Here is a 27858-nt window from a genome sequence, read left to right as displayed (position 1 = left end):
GACTTCCAAGGACCTCATCCAATTCTATCTGCTTGCAGCCCCAGAGGAGCCAGATAGAGTAGTGAAGAGATTACTGGAGAGTTAAGTGGCAGCTTCTAATTTCAGCTCCTGTACTAGGTGTAGTAGACAAGAAACTAAAGCTCCATGGGCTTTCGTTTTATCTGTGGAATAAAGGGACTGTCCTTAGATGACTCCTTAATCTCGCATCTACAAATTTCTGAGACTCTAACAAAATTCTGGGTCTAATAGGCCAAAGAATTTCTCATGTTCTTGGCCCAAACTAGTAACATTTCAAATTACTAAATTATTAATAATTAAAATACATTTAATGTTATAAATGAGGTTTAATATAGATTCTAATATTAAGAAGACTTTAAATGAAAACATCTAGTCTTTTGTCCTACCAGGGACTCTCAGAGCCATCCTTTGTATCTATCTAAGCATTCTGTGTTAATGTCAGTGACTTAATGCATCATCCAAAGGTATAGCTCTTTTTCGTTGCTAGCTTGCTGGAAATGGGCAAAATATGTTTACATAGGATTATCTAGAGAAAGGAATTTGAACCATTATCAAATAGGAATGTTTTAGGATCCCTACCTAATAACCCCCCCACTTCATCTTGTACTTAGCCATCTGTCATCATATCTGTGCTTTGTTAGGAGTCACTCTCCAGAGGGATTTAGTTGGTTCAGTTTCCTATTACCCTCACCTCTTTTATCAGATTCCCTGTCCTTTCGTATTTATTCACATTACAGAGTGAACTGAGGATCTTTTCATGGAAGCTGAAGAAAAATGTTCAACTCCAAGGTCCCAGTAAACCCTTGGTTATCTGTATGGACTTGGCTTCTAAGAGTTGGCGTGAGAGCCTGCAAAATACCCCTGTTGAAGCGAAGCTGCACTCCAAACGCTTTGACATGAAAACTCAACACACCCTCCTTTCCCCCCCATCCCCGATTTTGTTGCATCGTCAGGCTCATTTCAAATTTGTGAACTTCCTAAAACCCACACGGAGCGCTTGAGTGTGCGCACACGCGCTCGCTTGCACCTTCCCTGGGTACTGGAGCGGGGCTGGGCGGGCTCGCGGCTGCAGAACACATTCCATTCTTCGCGCTCGGGCACACCCCTTCGCAGTGGGGATTGGTCGGACCGACCCCCTCTCCGGCGAGTCGAGGCTCCTAAGAGGCGCAGGCGCCTGCCAATCCCCACGGGCTGTCAAAACAAGTCTTCCCTCCCTGTCACAACGGAGCTGAGTGGAGGCCGCCGCCGCACTTCCTGGGGCCGCGGCGCCGCGGTCCGCGGGCAGGTGGAGGGTGAGCCGGGCCGCGGTCCACAGGCCCCGGCTCCTCTCAGGCTGCGCGCGCCCCCGCCTCCGAGGCCGCCGGGCCAGGCGTCGGGTGCCTTTTGTCTGGCGCAGAGCGGGCGTTTCATTACATTTCGGACACCTCCCTCTCCTTCTCGCCTCTCCTTCTCCCTCCCGCTCACAACTCCCCACTCCCGCCGCCGTCCCCCCACGGACTGCCGGCCTGCGGGACCACAGCCCGCGGACGTCTCTGCCCGAGCGATGTCTCCGCTCCAGAAAGTTGTCGCCGCCGCCGCCCCCGGGCGGTGAAACAAAGTGCGGCGGGGCCGCCTCCCGGTGCAGGAGCGCACCCGTGCCCAGCGGCTGGACCCCGCCGCGGGGCGCGCAGTCTCCCCGCGGAGAGCCCGAAACGCTCCGGGCCATGGCTGAGGGCTCGGCCAGCAGGGAGGGTCCCGCGCCGCCAAACGCGGCCGCGGGCGAAGACGACGCCCGAACGGGCCCGGACGCCGGCTCCGGGGACTGCGCGCCGGCGGCGCCGGGGGGCCGGTCGAGGGACCGTCGCAGCGGGGTCGTGCTGCCGAGCGCTGGAGGGGCTCCGGCTGATGCCGAGACCATCCTCCTGGAGGCGGCGCGGGCGACCCCCCGGCGGAGCAGCATCATCAAGGTGAGCGGGCGTTCCCGGCCCCGGGTGCGTGGGTGAGGGTGGTGGAGGAGCCGGGGACCCGGGCAGGATGTACGGTGTCTGGAGGCATCTCAGGCTCAGCATTGTTTTCTCCCACCTCCTTCATTACAAAACCTTCCTTCCTTGTCCGGAGGTTCCCAGACTCAGTTCTTGACGGTGAGAAGCAAAAGTGACTTTTTTTCCTGATAGCGAGGAAAAGTTCCGCGTTGCATCTTTGCGTTTTGATGAATGCCCTCCCTCATTTTCTTTGAAAGCTTCACTAAACCCCGTTGATGGAAGGAGGAAGGGTGGATTCAGTATGAATGCAGCCCCACGGGATGGTTGTGCAGTGCTCTCCAGAGGAAGGTTAGCTTTTTTTCCTCGCACAGAACAGGAAATGCATAGCTTAACCTCACGTTAAAACAACCAACCAACCCTCCAGACTCAAACAGTCCCCAAATGCCAAGAACCGTGAACTTTCCTGGCAGGCAGTCAGAGTTCTTGGTGACCCTGAGGCAAAATGAAAAGCTATGGTGTAGCCCAGAGTTTTGCTTTGCAGAAAGTGCGACCAGAAAGCAATCAATCCTCCAAGCATCATCCCGGGTCTTTGTGGTCACCGCCACATTCAGGGAAAACACTTTCCTATCTCTCAACTACTAGACAGGATTTCTCTGCATCCATTTGGAAGAAGTTGTAAGCCTCACCCCTCCTTTATCTCTTTCTGTCTTCCTTCCACTTGAGGCTTGTTTGCTGTTTGAGATTTCTATCGCTTGGGTGCATGACAACTGGGTAAGATGTCCTGGAAGTCAAAACCCTCCCACAGGCTTTGGACAAGGGCCTCTTGGTATAAAATAATGTGAATAATCATGTGTATATGCATGTGAGATTAAAATCCATTTTACTAGAGCAGTCAGTATGAAACCATGTATGTAAAAGCCAAAGATGGACTTTGAATTACTTACAATTCAATTGATGTGATGTGCTAATACATTCAAAACCCTTGCTCAGGTTTTAAGTTGTGTAACCACATAATGCAGGTCTCTCTACAGATCTAAATTGGAGCTCCCAGCAGCAATGTGGGTAAACTGCCTACAGTACATCACCCAGCTCCAAGTATTGTCTAGGCTTTTACCCAGCACAGATACATGGAAGTTTAAAACCAACAGGGAGATTTCTATATTAAAAGAAGAGTGGGTGATAGTTGCAAGTGACTAGTAGTAGTTTCTGTTTCTGTTATTTGTGACTTTTAGATTATGGGAAAAGGAGTATTCTGTTCTTTGTGTGAATTTGGATACAAAGGGAATGACCACTTCTTTTTCCCTTTTAACTCACAGGTCAGAAAGCATATTGTTTTGAAACTTGAAAAGCATCACAATTAGGAAACACACATTTTGGATTCTAAGATATTGGTACTGCATGTAGACCTGTGTGTATGAAAACAGGCACCACAAGATAGTTTAAAATATACCATCATAAGAGGCAGTGGGCTCCACAGTTTTGTAAATAATAAAAGTAATGGATTATAAGGAATATACAAATCCTTGCAACTGTATCTGCAATTTTTAAATTGTACTATGTGCTGGTTTATATTCTCAGAAGGGTCCTGCTGAATAATGTTTCCTCTTTTTTTGAAGTTTCTTTTTGTGACAAAAAAGAGGGAGTCAACAGAGTATCAACTTGATCTTTTCCCTATTAATAGAAAGTAAAATAAGTATTTAATAAATGGCATTTAAGTTATAGATACTGGAGAATGAAGTGAATTGTTATTATTTTAAATTAGGTTTTATTGAAAATCAATATATACATATGATAAAAAAAACAAATGTTGGTGAATAAGTGTGAAAGGAAGACTCCCAGCCACTACACACTCTCACATACATAGTCCATCCCCACAGATGTTAACACTACTTATCCTTCCAGAAATATTCCATGCATATATAAAGCATATCTATACTTATCTATGGGGAACTATCGGCGTTCCTGATTTACATAATAAAATCTGGTTCAAGTTTTACAGGCTTCATATTTTCAGAGTTTCTCCAAACATTTCTGATGCCTAGAAGGTTGTCCAAAGTCATTGTGATGGGTCATTTAATCTTCAAGTATAATGTGGTAGGTCAATGATGGGCATGGGTTCCTAGAGGCCTTTATTTCCTTCCATTGGGGAAAGAGGCAGGTAGTGGGCTCTGTTTCAGCCCCTCTCTGAGATCATGGATGTTTTGTTGACATCTTGAATCTTCTGCCCCATGGCTTGTTCACTTTCATGTAATAAAAATGAGTTTCTAGAAAAGATCCATATCACATAAGAAATATGTAACACACGTCCTGTATTGAGATAAAAATCCATTCTTTGTAGTTTTTTCAAGAGTTCTTTTTTTTTTGTCATTGAAACATACACAAAAGAGAAAGGTTTCAGTACATTTTATATTAATCAAACTATTAAATGCTGTTCTGAATACCCTTAGTACAATAATAATTGATATTCATGATCATAGCATTGAGCCACTGAAAGATTTTGGATCATCAGATATTAAATTCTTTTCAGTTCAATTTAGGGTATTTCTTCTACTCTGATTATTTGACTGCTAATTCTCTTTAACTTGAATATTAGATAAATCAGTGCATTCCTCTCTCATGCCAGAAAACATTCTGCCTTGTATATTAATAGAAGGAATGTTTTCAGTAAATTTGCCTTCCTTAATTTGTGAAAACATGTGTTTAGTTGAGAAAACAATTTCCTTCTGTGCTGATGAACACAATGACAGTAATTTTCTTTACGTATCTTTGGAAAGTATTTCTACTAACTGTTTCTTCCCTTATATGCCCAGCCCTAAATTTTATAAAGTTTAATGTAACTAGGCTCTCTTTAATCCATCCATTTTTTTCCCTGTGTTTTTCTGTGTGATTACTTTCAACACTGACATTGATAAATGTTGCATGTTTTTGGTAAATGGGTTGTTGCATATGGTGATTCTGCAACAGACTCCTCCTTCTTGGCTTCTAGATGATTTGTGGTTTAAAATAATTTAGTTACATGCAAGATGATAATATCTAACAATTACATACCTGTCTGCATTTGAATGCATTTTTACTTAAGAAATTAGACCATTTATCTAATCCTTGATAACAAACGTGTATGTTTAAAACATTTTAGATTATAGTTTACAGCTCTGTAACTCTGTAGTGTGCTTAGAAAGCAGTGTAGCTTCCTCCCTATGCTAGATGATGGGCACTAAGATCCATACATGCTTTCAAAATAGTTGATTTTTCTTTCATTATATGTAACATACTGAAGGGTTCTACTTTTTTCCTTTTGATTCTATGCAAGTATGAATTCTCCAGAAGAAATGGACATAGGTATGTGGGATGAAGATAAAAGGTGGGTAAGAGGTGTTGTGACCATCATGGAAGCAGCTTAAGTAATGGCTTCTGTGTTTGTGTCTTGTTATTTTAGGTCATGGCCAGTCTCATTCTTGTCATGCTCATTGTGGGACTGCTATAGTGGGTTTCTGAGTAGCAGCCCTAAAGATGCACCTTGGGTACCTGCTGACCCATATCAAAATTATGGCTCTCCTCAGAGGGGCAAGGAAAATTTATTCACATTTAGACAGTGCTGCCTACTGTGAATCAGATGCTAAATGAAGAGCTTTCGTACATTATATTACTTAATCCCCTGGAGAAACTCTCTGAAGTAGAGAAGGGTGACATAGAGAACTACTGATACAATGTGCAGTCAGGATCTTATCCATGTCTCCTTAACTGCAGAACTTGTGGTCTCATTCTGATTCTCAGATGCAGGAAGTCCACAATCCACACATACTTTCTGTTGTAGATACAACCTGAACATAAAAGAGAGTGGCGGAAGAATCTGAATCTTGGGCTGTAAGGCTGGTGGGCTAAATTATTCGTTTTTTGCCCCCCTTCTTCCTTCACTCTTTTTGAATGATTCTAGAAAGGGATTGCAAACTTTCCTGTCTTTGGTCATTTTGTTAGGCCTGTGTTTTATTTTATTTTATTTATTATTATTATTTTAATTGACATATAGTTGATATAAAATATTGTATTGGTTTCAAGTACAACATAGTGACTCAACAGTTATCTGCATTATTAGATGATCACCCTAACTAGTGTTGTTACTATCTGTCAGGAGACTGTATGCTCAGTGCTATACTTTCATCCCGTGACTACTTTATTTTATGATTGAGGTTTTGTGCCTTTTTATTCCCTTCACCTATTTCACTCACCCACCCCAGCCCCTCCCCCATGGTAACCACCAGTCACTTCTCAGTGTCTATAAATCTATTGCTGTTTTGTTTGTTTTTAGATTCTACTTATAAGTGAAATTATATGGCATTTGTCTTTTTTCACCTGGCATTTCTCCTCACTTAGCATAATACTGTCTAGGTCTATCCACGTTTCTGCAAATTACAAGATTCTTTCTTTTTTATGGCCAAATAGTATTCCATTGTTTATATGTACCACATCTTTATTCATCTACTGATGGACATTTTAGTTGCTTTTTCCATATCTTGGCTGTTGTAAATAACCTGCACTATATTTTAAAAGGCAGAGAAATTTGGCAGGCATTTTACTTGCCGTCAGTATATGGAGGGCACACTTGTTTTACATCAGGCCCACTTCCTCCATACCCCTGTAGATGGGTGATTCAATTATACTTCTGAAAGGAAATTAAGTATAATTGAAAAAATAACAAAAATTTTAGGCACACTGTAAGTTAAGTAGGCTTTTGTAGATTGGCTTGGGAATTAATTGGCATTTATAGACTTTTTTTTGCCCATAGAGATATGTGTTGAAAGTTCCAAATAACAAACTTATGGATAAATTTTGCAAAAACAACATGATCATAGAGTGGAGCTGGCTAGCCTTTACTGTAAGGTGTGCCGTGAACAAGCCCTGGTGGCTTTTGTTGGGGGTGCTTCTTCTCAGGTATGATTCAGTTGTGTAAATAGCATTGAACTTCTTAGGCTGATCATGTTTATTGTCCCAGCAACTTCAGAGGGTTTCCTTTCTCTGAAATTGCCATAGAAACATGGTCACATTTCACCTTAGAAGTGGTTGCTTCTCATTGTGGTGCCTTTCTGATGTGATTTCTGATAGCACTTCTCAAGAGAATTAGGAATACAATTTAGATAAAGAGGCAGGCTTGTCATATTTTGAAAGATTTTTTTTTAGAAGTGCCTGTCAGTTAGTGTTTGCTACTACTATCAAAATTTTCCCTATTTGTTTTCCTTCTTGGAAAATATTTTAAGGTTCAAAAAGTATAAGTTATTTACCTAGCTATTGAGGGGTTTAAGTATACATTGCAATTAAGACTGAATACTTGTTTTCCCAGCCTTTTCCTTTTCATAGAGAAAACAAGAAATTAAATTTTGTGGGTTAAAATGTCAATTTTACAGATATTGCACCTTGGTGATCACAGGGTGTTAAGAAAAGACATTAGGAGACAGCCTACTTTACCTCCCGGAGTTCTGAGCAAACAACCCGTTAATGTGTCTAGGTAGTGCCAGAGCCACTGGTGAGGCAGTGGGAAGCTAAATCAATGAGAGAACTGCAGTCATCTTCCCTGCTCCCACAGACTTTCTGCTCAGCTTTAGTAACTGTGAACATTAACATAATTTTCAGGGCAATGTCCAAACTGAGACATCTATAAGACTGTATACATATAAGATGTGTACATTAAAAAAAATTATCCAGCTCAAAATGACTAAACAGAAGTAAAAGGCAGGAGTAACTTTTTGAGCCTCCCATTGGGATCGCAGCACCAGTACATGAACTATTGGTTATTAGATGAGAGAATAATTTGATTGAACTTTCAATCTGTATCTAAGGTAATAAGTCAGTAAACATTATAGTGAAACCTGTCAGTTCTACAAAATCTCACATTTTGAAAATTGTTTATAGTTTTATTGAATATTATTTCTGTATCCTAGTTCCTATAATAAGGTACAATAGACAGAATTTATTGTAATTTATGAGTATGCTAAAGTGATACTAAAAATTAGGAACAAATGGTCAACTTCTATAACAACAATATTCTATCTCATTTTAAGTCTTCACCAATGTATTTTGTATTTCAGTTTACATGTGATGGAAACAAAATCATAGTGTGACAAAGTATTGGAATAGTTCCTTGGATTTAAAATTGGATTTGATTTGGAGTTTTATTTGTAACATCTTATGTGGATGTGTTTAAGAGAGATATAACCTAGTTTGTTTTCAACTGTACCTTTTTAAGTTACCTTGTTAGTAATTAATCTAGCATTAGTTTGAGAAAAATAGGATTGTACATGGTGAGTAGAAGAGAATCATTATTTATATTATCATTAGCTCTCCAGGAAGAAGAAAGGCAAGTTAATTTTGAAAATAATACAATCCATCCAAAACAAAACAACATAAAACTGAACTATTTTCGTGAGTGTGCTTGGTTTCCTAAGATTTCTTAATTCGTATTTGTATTTATGTAGTTCTTACAGGCAAGGACATTGTGTTTTCCCTTAATTATACAACTTGTTTTCAAAAGTTTAAAATGCCTTTTAAAGATAATATCTGCTTTGTTATTTTTTTCACGCTGACCTGTTCAAGAAACTTTCAAAGATGCTAAGTCTGTTCTAGACTAAATGCAGGCAGTATGTGTAAGCAGGCAAACTCATATGTATAGTACAATATAATGTTTAGAAATGATGGTGACATTGTATTCAGAACACTTTCCCTGTGAGGTGTTGAGGGGAGTAAATGTATAAGGAAGGCAAAAGAGACAAAAGAACACTTTTCTGTCAGCTGGAGCCAAGATTACAAGCAGAATTGTAAAAAACTGGACCTAATGATGTAGGCGCTTTTCCCTAAGGCCCAACTGATTTCGAACCCAAGCAAGCCAATAGCCTGTGTGCCTAAAGCCCACATCCTATGTCCCAGATCTGACAGCCAGGGGTGAGGGTGAGCTGCTCAGGAGCACAGCTCCTAAAGCCAGAGAGTAAGAAGTCAGCAGGGGTATTTGCTCCAAACGTCTCTTGGCTCAGGCTTGGGTAAGGGTCTGGCTCTGGAAAAGGGCAAGTCTATCAGAAGGAAAGAGAGACTGAAAAGTGTCCTGCTCTGCTCCCCTTTTGGTCAGCCCAGGTTGTTGGGGTGAGGAGAGAGAGGGGAACACACTATGTGCACCCTGACTTTCAATTCATTTGAGGTAGTTATAGTTCCTCACACATAGGAATTGTGGAATTCCATTAAACTGAAAGTCTGTCTGATCATTAGTTCTTTTTTTTTTTTTGGTAGAAATTCCAGTCAGTATATGGGAAATTGAAATATATTGTCATGAAATTACTGTGCTTGTGGCTGCCTTTTTTCTCCTGTGAAAACTTCACCTTGGTAAACCTGTAGTTTCTTTTTTTTTTTCTTAAGTTCTTTAATACTGTGCCATGGATTTTCTTTTTTTTTTTCTTTTGGTATCAATATACAATTACATGAGCAACATTGTGGTTCCCAGACTCCCCCCATTATCAAGTCCCCACCAAATACCCCTTACAGTCACTGTCCATCAGCGTAGTGAGATGTTATAGAATCACTACTTGTCTTCTCTGCTATACTAACCTGCAGTTTCTTAATCATTTATCATGATTAATTTTTGGACCATGAAATAGGGATGGGAGTGGAGGGTGGGAGGGTGTAGGGTTGGAGTGCGCTCCCCCTAGAGGCTGACATACGAGATGCAAAGACATCTTCAGCATTTGATTAACTGCCATTTTGAAATATTTTGAGATTATTGATTCTATGCTATAATTAAACATTGTATATTTAGATATGTCATGAATAATTAAATAGCTTTATTTTTATATTTAATCTAATACATAAAACAACAGCAACATTTTGAAGAGATTGTCCTATTGAGACATTTTGTTTATAATACTCAATGTTTGTATAGTTTGTATTATGTCTGGCATTGTTCTAAGCACTTCATGTGTATTAACTTAGCCAATCCTGACAATAACCATATGAGGTGAATATTTTTTTTTTTTCCTGGATAATTATTTTTTATTGAAGGGTAGTTGACACACAGTATTACATTAGTTTCAGGTGTACAACACAGTGATTCAACATTTATATACATGATAATTCTAGGTACCAGCTATCACCATACCAAGTTGTTACAATATTTTGACTATATTCCTTATGCTATACATTACATCCCGGTTACTTATTTATTTTACAATTGGAAGTGTGTTTATATATATATATATATATATATGTATATACACATATACATATATATATACATATATATTTTTTTTGTGTGTGTGTGTATGTGTGTGAGGGCATCTCTCATATTTATTGATCAAATGGTTGTTAACAACAATAAAATTCTGTATAGGGGAGTCAATGCTCAATGCACAATCATTAATCCACCCCAAGCCTAATTTTCGTCAGTCTCCAATCTTCTGATGCATAACGAACAAGTTCTTACATGGAGTACAAATTCTTACATAGTGAATAAGTTACATGGTGAACATTACAGGGGCAGTCATCACAGGAGCTTTCGGTTTTGTTCATGCATTATGGACTATAAACAGTCAGTTCAAATATGAATATTCATTTGATTTTTATACTTGATTTATATGTGGATACCACATTTCTCTCTTTATTATTATTATTTTTAATAAAATGCTGAAGTGGTAGGTAGATACGAGACAAAGGTAGAAAACATAGTTTAGTGTTGTAAGAGAGCAAAGGTAGATGATCAGGTGTGTGCCTGTAGACTATGTGTTAATCCGAGCTAGACAAGGGCAATAAAACATCCACGTATGCAGAAGATTTCTCTCAGAACAGGAGGGGGGAGGTTCTAAGCCTCACCTCTGCTGATCCCCATTTTCTCACCTGATGGCCCCCCTGCGACTGTGCCTGTCTTAGGCTGTTCCTCCCTTGAGGAATCTTACCCATCTCTGGCTAACCAGTCATCTTCCGGGGCCATGAGGTGAATATTTTTTATTGTATCTTCATTTTTATAGTTGGAGAGATATTAAGTAACTTTCCTAAGGTCACATAGTAAATGTCAGAGCCAGGAAACAGAGCCAAATAGTCTAGGTCTAGAGGTTGCTTTTAATCTTTATGCTATACATCCTTTTAAATAATATTGATTTAAACCTTAGATATTTTGGATCAAACAGGAGACATTTTATGGTTACCTTAAAAATGAAGTTCAGTTGACAAATCAAAAGAGATGCTTCTAAAACAGTTTTGGGAAATTCTTAAGGATTATTTGAATACATCTTTGTTTCATGTAAAATGCATATAACTTTACATTTAGTATTGTACTCTACTTTCCCTTGAGAAGAGTGGAACTCCTGTTGGTATATTTTTACTCTTTGACCAGAATTAGCATCTTTAACCCATGAAGCAAGAATTTATGACCCAACTTTAGTGTACATTTCACAGGCTAAGGATGGACTGTTACTTAATCACTGCAACCCGATCTGATTTATTTTACAGTTTGATAGTTTTGTCTCCCAGCATCAACAAATCAATAAGGATATCAGAGTTTCTAACTCAAGGAAACTGTAGTTTTGTTAAGTGGTAATGGATATGATTATATGATTGATATTTCCTTCCAATTACATTTGAAGTAGGTATAGTTCCTCACACATAGGAATTGTGGAATTCCATTAAACTGAAATTCTATCTGATCATTAATTCTTTTTTTTTTTTTCATAGAAATTCCAAAGTCAGTATGTGGTAAATTGACATATATGATTGCCATGAAATTACTGTGCTTGTGGCTGCTTTACTGTGTTAAAGGTAATGAGTCCATTCTGCTGTGCAGAGATACAGTATAGTGGCCGAGTGGTACCTAGAGGTTTACTGCCATTACTTGGAGACTGACTGGGAGTTGAAGGCACAGTTAGCTCTCACTGAAACTCTGATATGTGAACTTTAATTATCTAGCTGCGGTTATGTTCAGTTACTGAAATGACACAGGCCTTTGGTTTTCTCTCGCTCTCTTTCTGTTGCAGCATTGCACAGTAAAGTGTTTGGTCACATTCTCTTAAAATGTGGAATATTTTTTTGGAAAAAAATGTAATGCTTTCTCCAAACATCTGAAACTTAAAAGAAATATTTTTCCTAATAGTTTCTCATGTTAGTGTGGGATCAAGATGGTTTTGTGATAAATGCAGTGGTGTGTGTGTGTGTGTACACACTTGTATTAGACACATTGGAAATCAGAAGGTGACCTTTTGATCCCCAGCTCTCTGTCCTATAGATGGGGCGATGGTCTTTATCCAAAGACATGTTTGCTACAAAAGTAGCTGCATGGGCTGTGAGAACTCACACTTTGAAGTGTTAGTTAAGATTGACCAGAAGTTCAGAATTCTGGAGTTTGGGGAAAAGAGGGAGAGAAGAATCAAAGTGTGCTAGAGGGGAGTGGAGTCACATGGGATCATATTTATAAATGGACAGTGTAAATGGTCCAATGAACGTCTCTTTACCTGGATCATTCTGCCAGAAGTTGTACATTTAGGAATTCATTCTTTGGACTTTGAGGACTTTTTGGTTCTTTTGGGAAGCGTTTTAACTAATTAACATCTCACACCTTAACACATCCAAGAGCAATTGCTGTGCACAAAGTCCTTTAAGTCTACAGATTCCTGGGAAGGATTGGAATGGGTTGTTGGTGGGAATGCTTGACATTAAAAATGCTTTGTCTCCTTTGCTGTTTTTCTAGCTGTAGCCCTAGGAAAGTTCAAGGAAAATCTTCATTGTTGCACCCTCAGCATGACAGGTTTGCCAATACAGAGAAATGGTTTCTGACAAACAAGTCACCTTAGAAGTTGGTGTAGCAGGATGGAAGTAGTTGTGAGGGCTGGAATTAGCCCCCACAGCTTAAAACAAAAGCCTAAGATTCCACAGATCAGAGGAGCATGGACTGTTGTATTCAGCCACCACCTCCATTCTTACAGTCAGGCTGCCTTCACTATTGCTCTTGCTTACCTTTCCTCCACAGACCAAGTAAGAGGAGGAAACCTTGGAGGGAGGTCATGATTCCTGAAGAGGGCCTGTTCCTTCCACTTTTCTCAGTGTTGGGGGAGAGCTCATGACCCTGTCTGAGGTTGAGAGAGAGAGAACTCAAGAGAATGTGTGATGGTGATGGTATCCAGGAATCCCCCCTTTACCAAGGATCCTTGTAAGTTGGAACTGATTCTCATCTCTCTCTAGAAGACAATGAGTTACTGGACCATCAGAGAGCCTGAGGCTGTCCTGGGTGTGGAGAAAGGGGACACTACAGAGGATGGCCAGGCCTCTTGCTGGTGCCCCACCCAAAGTGGCCATTTGGGCAGAGGGACTCTGTTAACAAAGTTCTGGGGCAGGGGCTAGGTGAGGCTGAGAGGAAGAGGTCAGTGTCCCAGCCAGATCCCCTACACCAGGATGGTGAGTATTCAGGGATGAAGGGCACTGTGGAGAACAGCAGCTCCACAGAGAGTCTGCATTTGGATGCCTGCCTCTCAGAAAGAACCAACAGTCAGTTCACTGCTAACCCAGGGAACACAGACAACATCCCTATGGGGCTGTCTGCGGGGAAACCTTGGCTCTCCTGTCCTTCCTCCAGCCCAACCCTGGAAGGGAGCCATTGGTAGGAAAAGAAAGGGAGAATGGGTAGAGTTATCCTACCCCCACCCCTGGCAACTATAACCACCATTCTGGCTTGCTTTGGGGGCCATGGAGTAAATAAGAGGACCTTGAATTAAACATGAGATCGAAGTTTTAAAATGAGTAAGACTGAGTTTTTAAGAACTTGAAAGTACCCTTTCAATAATTGAAAGAGAGACTGGAATGTGAGTAAGCTATTGGTGATAACCAGATTGCCCAGGGGCAGGGGGATCCAAAATGGCATAGTTGGGAGGAAGCATTTGTGAGAAAAATAAAACTTACATGTTTATATTCCAGCAACATAGCACTGCTTAAATATCCAATTATATTATTATAGAACTGGAGAGCTTAGAGATGAGTCCCTAATTCTACCCTTTCATTTACGGTGCATGGCTGACCACCATCTCTCCCATTCTCCCAGGGAGCCATTAGAGAGAATTGTTTATGATGCCGTGGATAGGTACCAGCGGTTTCTTTAAAGATTTCATGGTATAGAATAATAGTGGGCACTAACGTTGTTAAGATCTAATGTTTTCTTTACTTCTTATAACAGTCTGGCGAGATGTAGCTATCATTACCATTCAGCCTTACCGATGAGGGAGTCAGGTTCTGAGAGATGTGGAAACTTGTTCCAGGTCCCACAGCTATTAAGCACAAGTGTGTACGATAAGCTGGGGGGAGGGAAGAATTTTTTCCTCTCTGTTTTCTTTTATCCAGCAATCTTGCAATTGCAGTACCCGAAGTTTCCCAAGCACAGTGATTTAAGAACGTATTGATCTGGTTGGTATGGGACCAGGCAGAAAACAAAGTTAAGGTGGTTCAATCTTGCTTTGTTCTGCAGTAAAAGCAACCACCTTTGTTGAGCTAGGTGCACATAAATCATGTCATTTAAGTTGGAAGTCAGAGGGATGGGATCTACAGAGCAACAGTAGATTTGGGATGATTGTTTTGGCATACCTTCTAGATGGAAGATTTGGGTTTTTACTCTTCAAAACCTCCATTTTAGAAACCCTAAATATTAGTTTCCTATTGCTGCCTAAACAAATTATCACAAACTTTGTGGCTTCAAGCAACACAAATTTATTATTTTACAGCTCTAGAGGTCTGAAGTGTGAAATCTGTCTCGCTTGGCTAAAATCAGGGTATTGGCAGTGCTGTGTTCCTTTTTGGAGGTTCTTGGGGAAAAATCTGTTATCATACTCCTTTCAGCTTCTAGAATATGCCTGTATTCTTTGGATCATGGCCCACTCTATCTTCAAAGCCAGTAATGACTGGTGGAGTCTTTCTCACATCACACCACCTAAACTTTTATTTTCTACCCTACTCTATTCTAATGCTTATGCCTCCTTCTTCCATATTTAAGGATCCTTGTGATTACATTGGACATATGCAGATAATCCAGGATAATCTTCTATTTTAAAGTTAGTTGATTAGCAATCTTAATTCCATCTGTAATCTTAATTCCCCTGTGCTTAATTCACCTAATGTATTCACAGGTGCTGAGAAATAGGACATAAAAATCTTTGGGGGCCATTATTCTATCACATCCCAATTTCAGAACTAGGTCATTGTTGCAATGATGATTTTTCCAATTCTAGATGAATTCTCTTAGATTCCTTAAATGAAAATATAATTTGTTAACAAATATAATTTTTTGGTAGTAGTTTTAAAGAAAAATAATGAATTTTAGGAACATTTCAGTTCTAACTGTATCAGCAGTTTTACATGATATAGTTTTTATACCCTAATATATAGAACTTTAATAGAAAAATCAAACTGAAAGAATTCTTAGAGTTTACCACATAATAGCTGAATCCAAGTCTTTACAGCTTTGTATACTGACTTACTCAATTCATAAAGCAAATTGGTGGAGAACTGGTACTAATGTCTCCCAACTTTTCATGAGCTCATAAAATTTAAAAAGAAGGGTATTCAGTTTTATGGATTTTATTCTTGATACATTCTTCACATCAACTGAAGGATGATTTTCAGATTCTCACACATTTTTTTTGGTACCACATTTAGTTCTCCTCCCCTTTATATGGATATAGTTACAAAGATATATCTAAAAACAAGGATATGTATATCTATTCGTATCTGTATATATACATATATACCTGGTTTTGATTAAACAATCCAAAATAAGTTACAGATGTCAAGACATTTCACCTCTAATTCCTGAAGTATGCATCTCCTAAAAATAGTCATTTTCCTATGTAATCACAATGTTGTCACACTAGTTAACAATAGTGTTGTAACATCATCTAATATCACAGGTTCTCACACATTTGATTCGACTCTGGGTAGAATGTACCTTTGAAAACTCTCTGAGAAAATTGATTCAACTGTCTATATTTGGAGTTGTCCACTTTTACCCTTACTGTTTAAAGTATAAAACTTGACAAATCATAACTGGAAAAAAAGGATGATGTTCTAGACAGAGGAAGATTTTCTGTGTTTAAAGATGTGGGTAATTTTTCTTGGGATGAGTATTTTATTCTTTTCCTGAAGAGATATTTTGATGAATTTTGGTGGCTAGTATCTAAAATCAACTATTTGTTTTATTCCCTTTCAACTTGATGAGTAAGTTTCATTAGAGGAATCGTATTGGAGAAGCTACTCATAACACTCATACACAAAACACACACTTACATGGGCCTCAGGTCATTGTTGTGTTCCCGTGTGCATTTTAAGGTGGTTTCCAGCCTGTATAGCAATGTAGAATGTTAAAATAAGAATAAAGCCCACAGTTTCCTCTGTGCTGTCTGTATTAAAGGTAATTTCCATGCAAGCTCACATCAAACAGAACCAGTTGCTCTCTGGTTTTATGGATAATAAGACCAGCTTATGGCATGTTTTCCATTGTATAAAGCCTGTTAAAAGCTAGAAGAGAAAAACATTGGGATCTACTGAGACTATAGTAGGTTTAGTGACATTAAATCAGATAAAAAAAGTTGGAATCATAATTAAAAAAATTCCTGGACATAGATATTAGATATTTATTTATATAAAATGAAAACTCTGCACAGAATACTTTTGTTATTCTGAACTCCTTCAAGAAAAGTCTGGGGAAAAAAACAAACTCTGACTTAAGTTCTTTAACAACTATGCCTAATATCTTGCTATCTTTTAAAGATCTGCTTTCTTACAAGGTAGCATTGCTCTGAAGCTTCTCATGGACATAAAAACTTAACTTCATGTTTATATGATTATGTCTTCAATCTCTCCAAACTCATTCATGGCTTCAATTTTGATTTTTAGTTTTTACAGTTGAAAATGGTTTGAGCATTTTAAAGATCAGGTAGATGATTAAGGTAGATTATTTTTCTTCTTATTATAAGGATCGGATCTTGGTTCCATGACCCTCAAGCAACTGTCTTGGTAGTTTTTCTTTTTCTAGTTTTGAGTCTTTTCCTTCATAACCTATTTCCAGCTTTCAAAAAGTGTATGATTGGTGGTGGTATTGTTTATGGTATTTAAACAACTTAAAGTATTGTTTCCTTGTTCCTTGTTGACTTGTTCTACATCAGAATTTAAAATTTCACTATAAAAATCTTTATTAAATGTGTAATTTAGCCAAGAATCTCTGAGTTTTTGAAATGAAGGAATTCACTTTCCATATTTATAAATCCCTCCACTTATTAGGAAGCTTAGTTTCTCTGCAAAGAGATCCAAACACACAGTGGCTTAAGCAAAATAGAAGTTTGTTTCTCTAATAAGTAACAATTCCATCAGTAGGCAGGTTATTTCAAGTCAGGTAAGTGGCTCTGCTCCATAAAGTAATTCAGGGATCCAGGTTACTTTTGTTTTCTTTTGAGGCCATCCCTTAGGATATTTGTTGTTTTGTCCATTTGATTAAACTAGCCCTTCACCACCACATCTCCCTTCTAATTCATAGGAAGGGGAACAAAAAAAGTAGAGGACAAGCAGATTTCTTTTAATTAAGTGACCTGTAGTTGCACATAATACTTCTCATTTCCATTGGCCCACTATTGATATGGCCATACCCAGCTGCAAAAAGCTGGGGAATGTAGTCTTTACCTAGGTGGCCATGTGTTCAGCTTAAAGAAAGATTCTTATTAGCAAAATGAAGAAGAGACTTCGTTAATGTTTAAAGAATTAGTACCAGAATTTGTTTTTAATTTGGCCAAGGAATCTAAGAGTTTTGTGATTTGAGGGAGTCAAACATTACACTGATATGCTTTTGGGTTCACATTGTTTGATCTGGTTAGGGCAACTGAAAAGAGCATGGCTCATTTGCTAAAAGGTTCTATTTTAATACCAGTATGAACCAGTTAACTTCAAAATTATGTCTCACAGACATGGACTGCACTCTGTCCTGACTCACAAGTGCATACCATATGTAAATCATAGAAAACCCCAAACAAGAACCGTACAGTATGCCTTGAGTCACTACCATGTGTGGGAAAGAATCTGACGGACTATCTTAGGTGAGCCTTTGGAGGTCCATGGGTGCAGTTAACCACGCTAGAGCAGGAGCCCCTGTAAATGTGTGGATACTGACTGCCAGTCAACAGGGAGCTCCCTCTCTTACAAGGGAGCAGGTCCATTTTCAGGGTGCTTTTGTTGTTTGAAAACATTCTTATGATGAACCCAAATAAAAATCTTCCCTGATGCACTTCCTAGTCATATTTATACCTCAGGAGTTAGAAAGAGTAAGTTTTGACACTTAGGTGACAACTCTTGATATATTGGAAGGGAGCGATATGGATGTCTCCTTCCACACTCCCAGCACATTAATAACCCCTGACATTAATTGGGTGTTCACCATGTTCCACACACTGTTCTAAACACTTTATATGTATTAACTCATATAATTCTCACTAGATTTATGAAGTAGGAACTGTCTATTTCATTTCATAGATGAGAAAATTGAGGCACAGATAGGTTAAATGACTTGCCCAGATTCATACAGTAAGTAAGTGACACATTCTGATTTGTTAGTGTTTCATTTAAAATGTTCCTAGACCACAACACTGGTTGTGATGTGTAGATGCAATGTGATCCACTGTAGCAGACTCTTTTACCTCCCTTTTTCTGGATTCTGTATTTCTATGAATATAACCATCAGGGGAATTTTCTTTTGGGGGAAAAAAGAAGCACAGTCCATTGGCAGCATTTCAATATATTGTCTTTGTATTCAAGAGGCTATGCTTCTGAAATTCAGAGGATCTGATGGGTTGATGGAAGACAGCCTCGATATAGTAGCTGCATTCAATTTAATATGATATATAAAGCCATTCCTCTTTTCTTAAATGGGAAAGTAATTGGTAAAAAAATATGGTAGTTCAGAAGGATTTTCTTAATAATGATGTGAAACAATGGAGATAAACTAGGGATTAGGAGACTGGGTGGAAATATCTAGAATTAGGTACTAGGTCCAGCAGGTGATGTAGCACTGCTACTAAAGGGGTAGGGCCTAGAATTGGACTACCAGAATTGAAATCCTGATTCTTTTTTTGTTAGCTCTGGACATGAGGCATGTTACTTAATCTGTTAGACCCTCAGCTTCATCACTGTAGTAGAACCTACCTCATAGGGTGGTTGGGAGGATTAAACGAGAGAATTTATGTAGAGTGCCTAGCTAAGTAGTTGGCACATGGTAGATAGCCAGTAAATATTAGTTATTATTGTGAAATAGAAAAGGTAAAATCTGAGATTAGTTTGAGGTAAAAATAGTCAGGACTTTTCAGAGAAATAAAGGAATCAATAAGTAAAAATAATTCCTAAGAATTTGATTATGGTGGGTTTTGATTGGATTGGTATCTTGGAGTCATGGAGCAAAAGCTGTGTTTTGGCCAACCTGCTTGGGGTTAGGGGTCACTTTTCTGATGTGGTGAGGACTCCAGTGTCTCTGCTCACAGTCTTTGTAGTGTAGAGATTGGTTATTAATGGTTTTTCTCTGATTTCCTGTAGCATTCCAAAGGAAAATGTGTAGAAACTGATTTTAGTTGATATAGTCAATAGTTAAGAAAAAAGCTTCCCATGTTTACCAAAAACTTTCTGTAAGCCAACCAGCAGTATTTGTAATTTTTACACTATTTGCTCCTTTTGACAAACAATTGTACAGTTTTTGCTAGAGTGTCAAGTTTGTTAAAAAATAGGTTTCAACTTCCTCAAATTCTAGCGTGAAAGCATGAGCTATATATGAATTTAATATGGCTCCATTTAGTTCTTAAAAAAATAATTTTTAAGACACTGTGCTGTGTGCTTGGCTTTGATCATTCTCTTGCCTAAAATCTCATCTTAATGAACAGTATATAATGTGTTTTTTAAAAAGTCTTGCTTCATGTTGATTGAAATCTTAAAAAAAAGCCCTCATAATGCTCACTCTGGCACTAACTCAGCCTTAAGGGACACCCAAAACTTGGGGAAGACTTCTTTTAGAAATAGCTTCCTCATTAATTTAGCTAAAATAATTTCACCTTACAATTCAACTGAATCTTTGTTTTTTTTACTGAATAAAAGACTCCTCACAGCTAATTACTTCAGAGTCCTTTTTTCTCCTTAAATTATTCTCACTTTGGGAAAATTTGTGAATATATACAAAATGTGAATGAAAACGACTAAGAATGAAAAAAGTCACGTCTGGCTCATTCAGTTTTCTGAGTGTTCAAGATTTTGTGTTCTTTGTTAGACTGTCAATTCCTTAAAGCAAGAACTCTTTCAAACTGTGGTCCTCAGCCTTAAATAAATAATGACCAATCTTTAAATAAATCCTCAAAATTAAGGAAAGGAGTGAACCATAAAACTGGCAGCTACTACTCAGTTTATTATGAGTAATAGTATGGTTAGAGGGCAGTGCTGTCTATTTCTTTCTGCAGGCTTCCCTGCCAAGCCTCCTGAGAATCCAAGGAGTCTCCTTCTTGTGTTCTCTCTAAGGTGTTGCACCTGCCAGGTTCCTATAGATGAGGTGCAAGTCAGTGAGTAGAAGAGATAGAAAGGGTGTACCATTTTCTGCCTCTTTCTTTATAGTCATTAGATTTAAACAGCCTCTTTTATTATTACTGTTTTCATATCATTTTTTTGGTTGCTTATATTGACATATAACTGACACATACCATAATAGTTTCAGGTGTACAACATAATGATTCAATATGTGTAGGTATTGTGAAATGATAACCACAAGTTTAGCTAACATCTATCACCATACAGTTACAATTTTTTTTTCTTGTGATGAGAACTTTTAAGATGTACTCTCTTAGCAACTTCAAATACATAACACAGTATTAACTATAATCACCATGCTGGATTTTACATCCCCAGTACTTATTTATTATAACTGGAAGTTTATACCTTTTGACCACCTTCACCCATTTCATCCCCTATCCCCTTCCTTTGGCAACCACCAATTCTTTTTTGTTTTTCCTTTTTTTTTTAATTCCACATACTAATGAGATCACACAGTTTTTGTCTTTCACAGTCTGTCTTATCTCACTTTGCATAATACTATCAAGGTCCATCCATGTTGTCATCACAAATGGCAGGATATAAAGGAAGTACCATTTTCTGCCTCTTTTTAGTCATTAGGTTTAAACACAGCTTTTAAAATTATTATTGTAAATATGTTTTAAAAAAATAAAATACCTTTTATTATATGTATGTGTATATATATATATATATATATATATATATATATATATATATATACATGCCCCATTTTCTTTAACCATTCATTCATTGATAGACACTGGTTGTTTCCATGTCTTGCCTGTTGTACATAATGCTGCAGTGAACATTGGGTACAGATATCTTTTTTTAATTAAGGTATCATTGATATACAATCTTATGAAGGTTTCACATGAGCAACATTGTGGTTACTACATTCCCCGCTATTATCAAGTCCCCACCACATACCCCATTATAGTCATTGTCCATCAGCATAGTAAGATGCTCTAGAGTCACTACTTGTCTTCTTTATGCTATACTGCCTTCCCCATGCCCACCTATATTATGTGTGCTAATCATAAAACCCCTTAATCCCCTCTCCCTTCCTTCCCACCCACCCTCCTCAATCACTTTACCTTTGGTAACCGCTAGTCCATTCTTGGGTTCTGTGAGTCTGCTGCTGTTTTGTTCCTTCAGTTTTTGCTTTGTTGTTATAATCCACAGATAAGTGAAATAATTTGGTACTTGTCTTTCTCCACCTGGCTTATTGCACTGAGCATAATATCCTCTAGCTGCATCCATGTTGTTGCAAATGGTAGGATTTGCTTTCTTCTTATGGATGAATAATATTCCATTGTGTATACGTACTACATCTTCTTTATCCATTCATCTACTGATGGACGCTTAGGTTGCTTCCATGTCTTGGCTATTGTAAATGATGCTGTGATAAACAGGGGTGCATATGTATTTTTGAATCTGGAATCTTGTTTTCTTTGGGTAAATTCCTAGGAGTGGAAATCCTGGGTCAAATGGTATTTTTATTTTGAGCATTCTGAGGAACCTCCATACTGCTTTCCACAATGGTTGAACTAGTTTACATTCCCACCAGCAGTGTAGGAGGGTTCCCCTTTCTCCACATCCTCACCACTATTTGTTGTTGCTTATCTTTTGAATGTTGGCCATCCTAACTGGTGTGAGGTGATATCTCATTGTAGTTTTAATTTGCATTTCTCTGATGATTAGCGATGTGGAGCATCTTTTCATGTGCCTGTTGGCCATTTGACTTTCCTCTTCAGAGAAGTGTCTGTTCAGCTTCTCTGCCCATTTTTTAATCAGGTTATTTGCTTTTTGGGTGTTGAGGCATGTGAGCTCTTTATATATTTTGAATGTTAACCCCTTATCACATATGTCATTTATGAATATATTCTCCCATACTGTAGCATGCCTTTTTGTTCTACTGATGGTGTCCTTTGCTGTACAGAAGCTTTTTAGTTTGATGTAGTCCTGTTTGTTCATTTTTGCTTTTGTTTTCCTTGCCTGAGGAGATATGTTCATGAAAAAGTTGCTCCTGCTTATATTCAAGAGATTTTTGCCTATGTTTTCTTCTAAGAGTTTTATGGTTTCTGAATTACATTCAGGTCTTTGATCCATTTTGAATTTACTTTTGTGTATGGAGTTAGATAGCAATCCAGTTTCATTTTCTTATATATATATAGCAGTACAGTTTTGCCAACACCATTTGTTGAGGAAGGCTGTCATTTCTCCATTGTATATCCATAGCTCCTTTATCATATATTAATTGACCATATAAGCTTGGGTTTACATTTGGACTCTCTATTCTATTTTATTGATCTGTGGCTCTGTTCTTGTGCCAGTAGCAAATTGTCTTGATTACTGTGGCTTTGTAGTTGAGCTTTAAGTTGGGAAGCATAATCCTCCTGCTTTATTCTTCTTTCTAAGGATTGTTTTAGCTATTCAGGGTCTTTTTTGGGTCCATATGAATTTTAGAACTATTTGTTCCAGTTCGTTGAAGAGTACTGTCGGTATTCTGATAGGGATTGCATCAAATCTATAGATTGCTTTGGTCAGGATGGCCATTTTGACAATATTAATTATTCCTACCCAAGAGCATGGGATGAATTTCCATTTATTAGTGTCCTCTTTAATTTCTCTTAAAGAGTGTCTTGTAGTTTTCAGGGTATAGGTCTTTCACTTCCTTGGTTAGATTTATTCCTAGGTATTTTATTCTTTTTGATGCAATTGTGAATGGAGTTGTCTTCCTGATTTCTCTTTCTGCTAGTTCATCATTAGTGTATAGGAAAACCACAGATTTCCGTGTATTCATTTTGTATCCTGCAACTTTGCTGACTTCAGATATTAGTTCTAGTAGTTTTGGAGTGGATTCTTTAGGGTTTTTTATGTTCAATATCATGTCATCTGTAAACAGTGACAGTTTGCCTTCTTCTTTACCAATCTGGATGCCTTTTATTTCTTTGTGTTGTCTGATTGCTTTGGCTAGGATTTCCAGTACTATATTGAATAAAAGCGGGGAGAATGGGCATCCTTGTCTTGTTTCTGATCTTAAAAGAAAAGCTTTCAACTTTTCACTGTTAAGTATGATGTTGGCTGTGGGTTTATTGTATATGGCCTTTATTATGTTGAGGTACTTGCCCTCTATACACATTTTTTTGAGAGTTTTTATCATGCATGGGTGTTGAATTTTGTCAAATACTTTTTCTTCATTTATGGAGATGATCATGTGATTTTTGTCCTTTTTATTGATTGTGGATGATGTTGATGGATTTTTGAATGTTGTACCATCCTTGCATCCCTCAGATGAATCCCACTTGATCATGGTGTATGATCCTCTTGATGTATTTTTGAATTCAGTTTGCCAATATTTTGTTGAGTATTTATGCATCTATGTTCATCAGGGATATTGGTCTGTAGGTTTCTATTTTTGTGGTGTCTTTGCCTGGTTTTGGTATTAGAGTGATGCTGGCTTCACAGAATGAGTTTGCAAGTATTCCTTCCTCCTCTACATTTTGGAAAACTTTAAGGAGGATTGGCATTAGGTCTTCTCTAAATGTCTGATAAAATTCAACTGTGATGCCATCTGGTCCACTGGTTTTGTTCTTGGGTAGTTTTTTGATTACTGATTCAATTTCATTGCTGGTAATAGGTCTGTTCAGGTTTTCTGTTTCTTCCAGTCTTGAAAGTTTGTATTTTTCTAGAAAGTTGTCCATTTCTTCTAGATTATTCAGTTTGTTAGCATATAATGTTTCATAGTATTCTGTAATAATTCTTTGTATTTCTGTGGTGTCTGTGGTAATTTTTCCTTTGTCATTTCTTATTCTGTTTATGTGTGTGGACTCTCTTTTTATCTTGATAAGTCTTGTTTTTCTATTTTGTTTATTTTCTCAAAGGGCTACCTATTGGTTTCATTAATTCTTTCTATTGTTTTATTCTCAGTTTTATTTATTTCTTCTCTGATCTTTATTATGTCCCTCCTTCTGCTGACTTTGGTCCTCATTTGTTCTTTTTCTTCCAGTTTCCTTAATTGTGAAGTTATACTGTTCATTTGGGATTGTTCTTCCTTCTTTCGATAGGCCTGAATTGCTGTATACTTTCCTCTTAGAACTGCCTTCGCTGCATCCCACAGAAGTTGGGGCATTGAGCTGTTGTTTCTATGTGCCTCTGTATATTGCTTGATTTCTGTTTTAATTTGGCTGTTGATCCATTGATTATTTGAGAGCATGTTGTTAAGCCTCCATGTGCTTGTGGGCCTTTTTGTTTTCTTTCCACAATGTATTTCTAGTTTCATACCTCTGTGGTCTGAGAAGTTGGTTGTTACAGTTTCAATCTTTTTGAATTTACTAAGACTCTTTTTGTGGCCTAGTATGTGATCTATTCTGGAAAGTGTTCCATGTGCACTTGAGAAGAATATGTATCCTGTTGCTTTGGGTGAAGTGTCCTGTAGATGTGTGATAGGTCCATCTGTTCTAATGTGTTATTCAGTGCCTCTGCATCCTTACTTATTTTCTCTCTTGTTGATATGTCCTTTGGAATGAGTGGTGTATTGAAGTAACCTAAAATGAATGCATTGCATTCTATTTCCCCCTTTAATTCTGTAGGTATTTGTTGCACATATTTGGTGTTCCTATGTTGGGTGCATAGATATTTATAATGGTTGTATCATCTTGTTAGACTGAGACCTTTATAATTATATAATGTCCTTCTTTGTCTCTCTTGTTACTATCTTTGTTTTGAAGTCTATTTTATCTGATACAAGTATTGCAACTCCTGTTTTTTTCTCTCTGTTGTTTGCATGGAATATCTTTTTCCATACCTTCACTTTTAGTCTGTGTATGTCTTTGAGCTTGAAATGAGTCTCTTGTAGGCAGTGTATAGATGGGTCTTGCTTTTTTATCCATTCTGTGACTCTATGTGTTTTGATTGGGCTTTCAGTCCATTTACATTTAGGGTGATTATCGATAGGTATTGCCATTGCAGGCTTTGGATTCATGGTTACCAAAGGTTCAAAGGAAGCTTCTTTATTATCTAACAGTCTAACTTCACTCACTTATTATGCTATTATAAACACAATCTGAAGATTCTTTTTTTTCTCCCTTCTTTTTATTTGTCCTCCACTCTTTATATGTTAGGTGTCATAGTCTGTACTCTTTGTTTATCCCTTGACTGACTGTGGGTAGCTGATGTAATTTTTCATTTAGTTTGTAATTAATTGGTCTACTTCCTTTGCTGTGTTTTTATTTTCTCTGGTGACAGCTATTTAGCCTTAGTTACCCTGCCATCTAGAGCAGTCCCTTTAAAATACACTGTAGAGATGGTTTGTGGGAGGTAAATTCCCTTAACTTTTGCTTATCTGGAAATTGTTTAATCCCTCCTTCAAATTTAAATGATAATCTGGCTGTGTAGAGTATTCTTGATTCAAGGTCTTTTTGTTTCATTGCATTGAATATATCATGCCACAATGTCTCTGCTGAGAAGTCTGATTATAGCCTGATGGGTTTTCCTTTGTATGTGATCATTTTCCTCTCTCTGAATGCTTTTAATAGTCTGTCCTTGTCCTTGATCTTTGCCATTTTAATTATTATATATCTTGCTGCTATCTTCCTTGGGTTCCTTGTGTTTGGAGATCTGTGCACTTCCATGGTTTGAGAGACTATTTCCTTCCCTAGATTAGGGAAGTTTTCAGCAATTATTTCTTCAAAGACACTTTCTATCCCTTTTTCCCTTTCTCTTCTTCTTCTGGCACCCCTGTAATGTGAATATTGTTCCATTTGGATTGGTCACACAGTTCTCTCAATATTCTTTTATTCCTAGAGATCCTTTTTTTCTCTCTCTGCCTCAGATTCTTTGTATTCCTGTTCTCTAATGTCTATTTACCATCTCCTCTAACTCATCTAATCTGCTTTTAAATCCCTCCCTTGTATATTTCATTTCAGCTACTGTATTTTTTAAGTGTCTTTCTCTGTCTTGAATTCATTCCTTAGATCTTGAATATTTTTCTGTAGCTCCATTTGAATGCTTATGACTTTTATTTTAAGTCCTTTTTCTGGAATATTGGTGATTTCAGTTTCACAGAGCCCTCTTTCTGGTGTTTGAGGGATTTTGGATTGAACAAGGTTCTTCTGCTTTTTCATATTCCTGGAGCGATGGCAGGGGTTGCAGGTAAGCAGTGCTGGTGCCTACCTGAAGGAGAGAACTCTTTCCTGCTTCCTGGCTGCAGTGCCTGCCTCCACTGTCTGGTCTGGTTAGTGGTGCATGCAACGAGCAGCCTCTGTGTTAAGCCCCTGTAGTTGCTCTAGGTGGGCTACCCTCTGGCTGGCCTTGTGTGATGGCAGGGGCAACAGGTTTGTGTACAGGTGCTGGTGGAGGGAAGGAGCGGCCAGCTTCTTATCATGGTGGGGGGTCCTCAGGGCTGCATTGCCTGCCCGGGGAATGGAGTGCCTGAAGCTCCTGAAAGTTCCCAACCTGCTGGGCTGAGTGTGCCAGGACCATTTTGTCCAACTGTTCCTTCTTCTGAGCAACAAGCTCTGTGTAATTCTTGCCCCCTTAGCAGCCTTCTCACTGTTGGGAAATCTTTAAAAGTGCTCGCCTTTCTTTTGTCCCAGAGCAGCCGGTTGTGGGAACCTGTTCTCTACAAGCAGCTGGAATCTCAGTCTCTGACTTTGCTTTTCAACCCCTCTAAATATCAGAGCACCATGCAATATGGGTTTATGCTCCCAGAGTAGATCTCCAGAGCTGGGTATTTAGCAGTCCTGGGCTTCTACTCCCTCCTCACTCTGTTTCACTTCCTCCCAATGGTGAGCAGGGGGTGGGGAGTGCTCAGGTCCTGCTGGGTTATGGCTTTATTTACCCTTTTCCATGAGATGTTCTGTTTTCCCTGAAGTAAACTGGTTGGTGCAATCTTATTTCTGGTCACTCTTTTAGGATTAGTTGTATTTGCTGTATTTGCTGTATTTTCATATTATATTTCATATTATATCTGCCTCACATCTCATGCCACCATCTTTTTTTCTTCCAGATACCTCATTGAATTAGTGTTTTCTTTTCCTATGGATAAGTATTACTCATCATGTATTTAATCTGAAAAGTTGTGATAAGAACCAGAGAGAATATATTGCTGCTGCATGACACTGGGCCCAAACCTAGCACCCCACTTTAGTAAACTTAACCAGGGATCCAATGTTCCTATAAGTCCTTTCAGTAGAATGTTTAGGCAGTATTCCTTAGGCTTATCAGGTAGTACCTTGATTTTGACAAGAAGGAAATAGAAACTATCCTATAATCCTGGGAAATTACAGATACTTTG

The 27858-nt window shown here is 38.3% G+C and overlaps 1 protein-coding gene across 2 annotated transcripts in view; it reads left to right on the top strand.

Moving 5' to 3' along the window:
- The first annotated feature begins 1518 nt into the window (after nucleotides 1-1518).
- Nucleotides 1519-27858, top strand: part of PLCL1 (phospholipase C like 1 (inactive)) — a 331823-nt gene continuing 305483 nt past the window's right edge. For both annotated transcript variants that reach the window (XM_036900516.2, XM_036900517.2), the window contains exon 1: nucleotides 1519-1964. In XM_036900516.2, the coding sequence (XP_036756411.2) occupies nucleotides 1722-1964 (243 nt within the window). In that variant the 5' untranslated portion in view covers nucleotides 1519-1721. The remainder of the gene's footprint in view (nucleotides 1965-27858) is intronic.

This window comes from Manis pentadactyla, chromosome 6 (assembly GCF_030020395.1).
Source record: "Manis pentadactyla isolate mManPen7 chromosome 6, mManPen7.hap1, whole genome shotgun sequence".
NCBI classification, from domain to species: domain Eukaryota; kingdom Metazoa; phylum Chordata; class Mammalia; order Pholidota; family Manidae; genus Manis; species Manis pentadactyla.
This window is presented reverse-complemented; position numbering and strand designations above follow the sequence as displayed.